The 2,169-nt window shown below is 44.0% G+C and overlaps 1 protein-coding gene across 1 annotated transcript; it reads left to right on the top strand.

The window, feature by feature from the left end:
• Positions 1–685: 685 nt before the first annotated feature.
• On the top strand, positions 686–1,492 carry GJB7 (gap junction protein beta 7). The gene has a single exon (XM_057740038.1). The coding sequence runs from the start codon at positions 686–688 to the stop codon at positions 1,490–1,492; it is 807 nt and encodes a 268-aa protein (XP_057596021.1).
• Positions 1,493–2,169: the final 677 nt, after the last annotated feature.

Below are 2,169 nucleotides of genomic sequence, written 5' to 3'. Positions count from 1 at the left end.
TTAAGAGATACACACAACTATATATAAAATAGATTCACGACAAGGATTTACTGTATAGCACAGGGGAACAATAGTCAACATCTTGTAATAACATATAATGGAAAATAACCTGAAATATATATAAATATATAAAATAATCTGAAATACATAAATTATAAATATATAAAAATATAACTGAATCACTTTGTTGTACACCTGAAACTAACACAATATTATAAATCTACTATACTTCAATTTAAAAAAAAATTTAAAAAACTAAAGAAGCTGGCATGTGAGGGATATCTCAAGGTACCAAGGTCACCTTGGGATTCATATCTACGTCTTCCTAGATCAGCCACAGAGCCCAACCATCCTTAGAGAGAAGCAATAGATTAGAAGGATTTGTTTGAAAATGGGGTAGCGTGTGTGGGATGACCAACCAAATTCCAAATTAAACTGGGCACGGGATCATTTACATCCTGTGGACCAGTTGTGTTCTCTCCTTGTATGAAAGCGAGCATATCCTATGGGATTCTTAGAGAGCACTCCACATGCAGGGCTGTAACCATGCAAACAGTCAAGTTTATCCTCTGTAATTCCATAACCTACAAGGAAGATGGAAGAAGTGAACAATGGAATAGAAGTAAATGAATCAGCATGAAACTGTTTTCTTTTGCAGAATCTTGCCTTCTTCGGAACCTAAGTCATGAGTTGGATGTTCCTCAGAGACCTCCTGAGCGGAGTAAATAAATACTCCACTGGCATCGGGCGGATCTGGCTGGCGGTCGTGTTCATCTTCCGCTTGCTGGTCTACGTGGTGGCGGCAGAGCACGTGTGGAAAGATGAGCAGAAAGAGTTTGAGTGCAACGTGAGGCAGCCTGGTTGTGAAAATGTGTGTTTCGACTACTTCTTCCCCATCTCCCAGGTCAGACTTTGGGCCTTACAGCTGATCATGGTTTCCACGCCTTCACTTCTGGTGGTTCTACATGTAGCCTATCGTGAGGGTAGAGAGAAAAGGCACAGGAAGAAACTCTATGTCAGCCCAGATGCCATGGATGGGGGCCTGTGGTACACTTACCTTATCAGCCTCATTGTTAAAACTGGTTTTGAAATCGGCTTCCTGGTTTTATTTCACAAGCTCTATGGTGGCTTCAGTGTTCCCTACCTTATGAAGTGTGACTTGAAGCCTTGTCCCAACACCGTGGACTGCTTCGTCTCCAAACCCACGGAGAAAACGATTTTCATCCTCTTCTTGGTCATTACCTCGTGCCTGTGCGTTGTGTTGAATGTCACAGAACTAAGCTTTTTGGTCCTCAAGGGTTTTATTAAGTGCTGTCTCCAAAAATACTCCAAAAGACTCACGTCCTCAGTGTGTGAGTGCCACAACCTCAGATACGTTAAATGTGGTGCGGTAGGGGCCCCTCCCTTGCTCCAGAAGCACCATTCAGACTCAGCCATGAGCACAGGCCAGGCAGGTGAAACAAAGTTACTCTGTGACACACAAGAGGCTTAAACAAAGCAAACCCACATCTCTCTTAAGCAGACCTAGGCTTCCTTGGAAAACAAAGAGCATGAGCCTTAATGTCATTTGGGAGGAATTTTTTAAATTTTCAATATGTGCTTAGTGGTATATACTAGACAGAGGTCTCGTTATTTGGTTGTAGGGCCCGTGTGGGTACATGAGTTGTGCCTGAATCGTTAATTGCAAATTAGTCTGAAGAACTCCAACCAACAACATTCTTCTAAGTGCTTAGATCTATCAACTGGAAAATATAAAGTGACACTTCTGACAAATGTGATGGCCTCCAAGCAACCACTGAGGCACTGGCGGTCTTTCCAAAGTGGCAGCCAAGGCTTCACTCGCTCAGCCCTGCTCACATCCTTGTAGAGAAGGACTGTGATGAGGGTGGGGTAGCAGCTAACCGGGCGCACACAGGAGCACATTCAGCGGGGAGGTTCAGCCGGGGGAAAAGACCATGGAGCCCAGGACGCTGTGCAGTTTAGGTGTCCCTGGATATAAGTGGACTAGGGGGAAGGGAAGAAAGCTATCTATCGTTTACTGGTCTCCAACTTAAATATAAATATTACCGGGAGATATTCCACTTAAGCCTGAACTAGCAGACATTTGCAAGGGTCGCTCTAGAGTCAAGACGGAAGGCAGGTCCCACAGGAAGAAGCACAGTGACAGGG

Source organism: Hippopotamus amphibius, chromosome 6 (genome assembly GCF_030028045.1).
Source record: "Hippopotamus amphibius kiboko isolate mHipAmp2 chromosome 6, mHipAmp2.hap2, whole genome shotgun sequence".
NCBI lineage: Eukaryota > Metazoa > Chordata > Mammalia > Artiodactyla > Hippopotamidae > Hippopotamus > Hippopotamus amphibius.
Note: the sequence above shows the minus strand (reverse complement) of the source record. Positions and strands in the feature narration are given on the sequence as shown.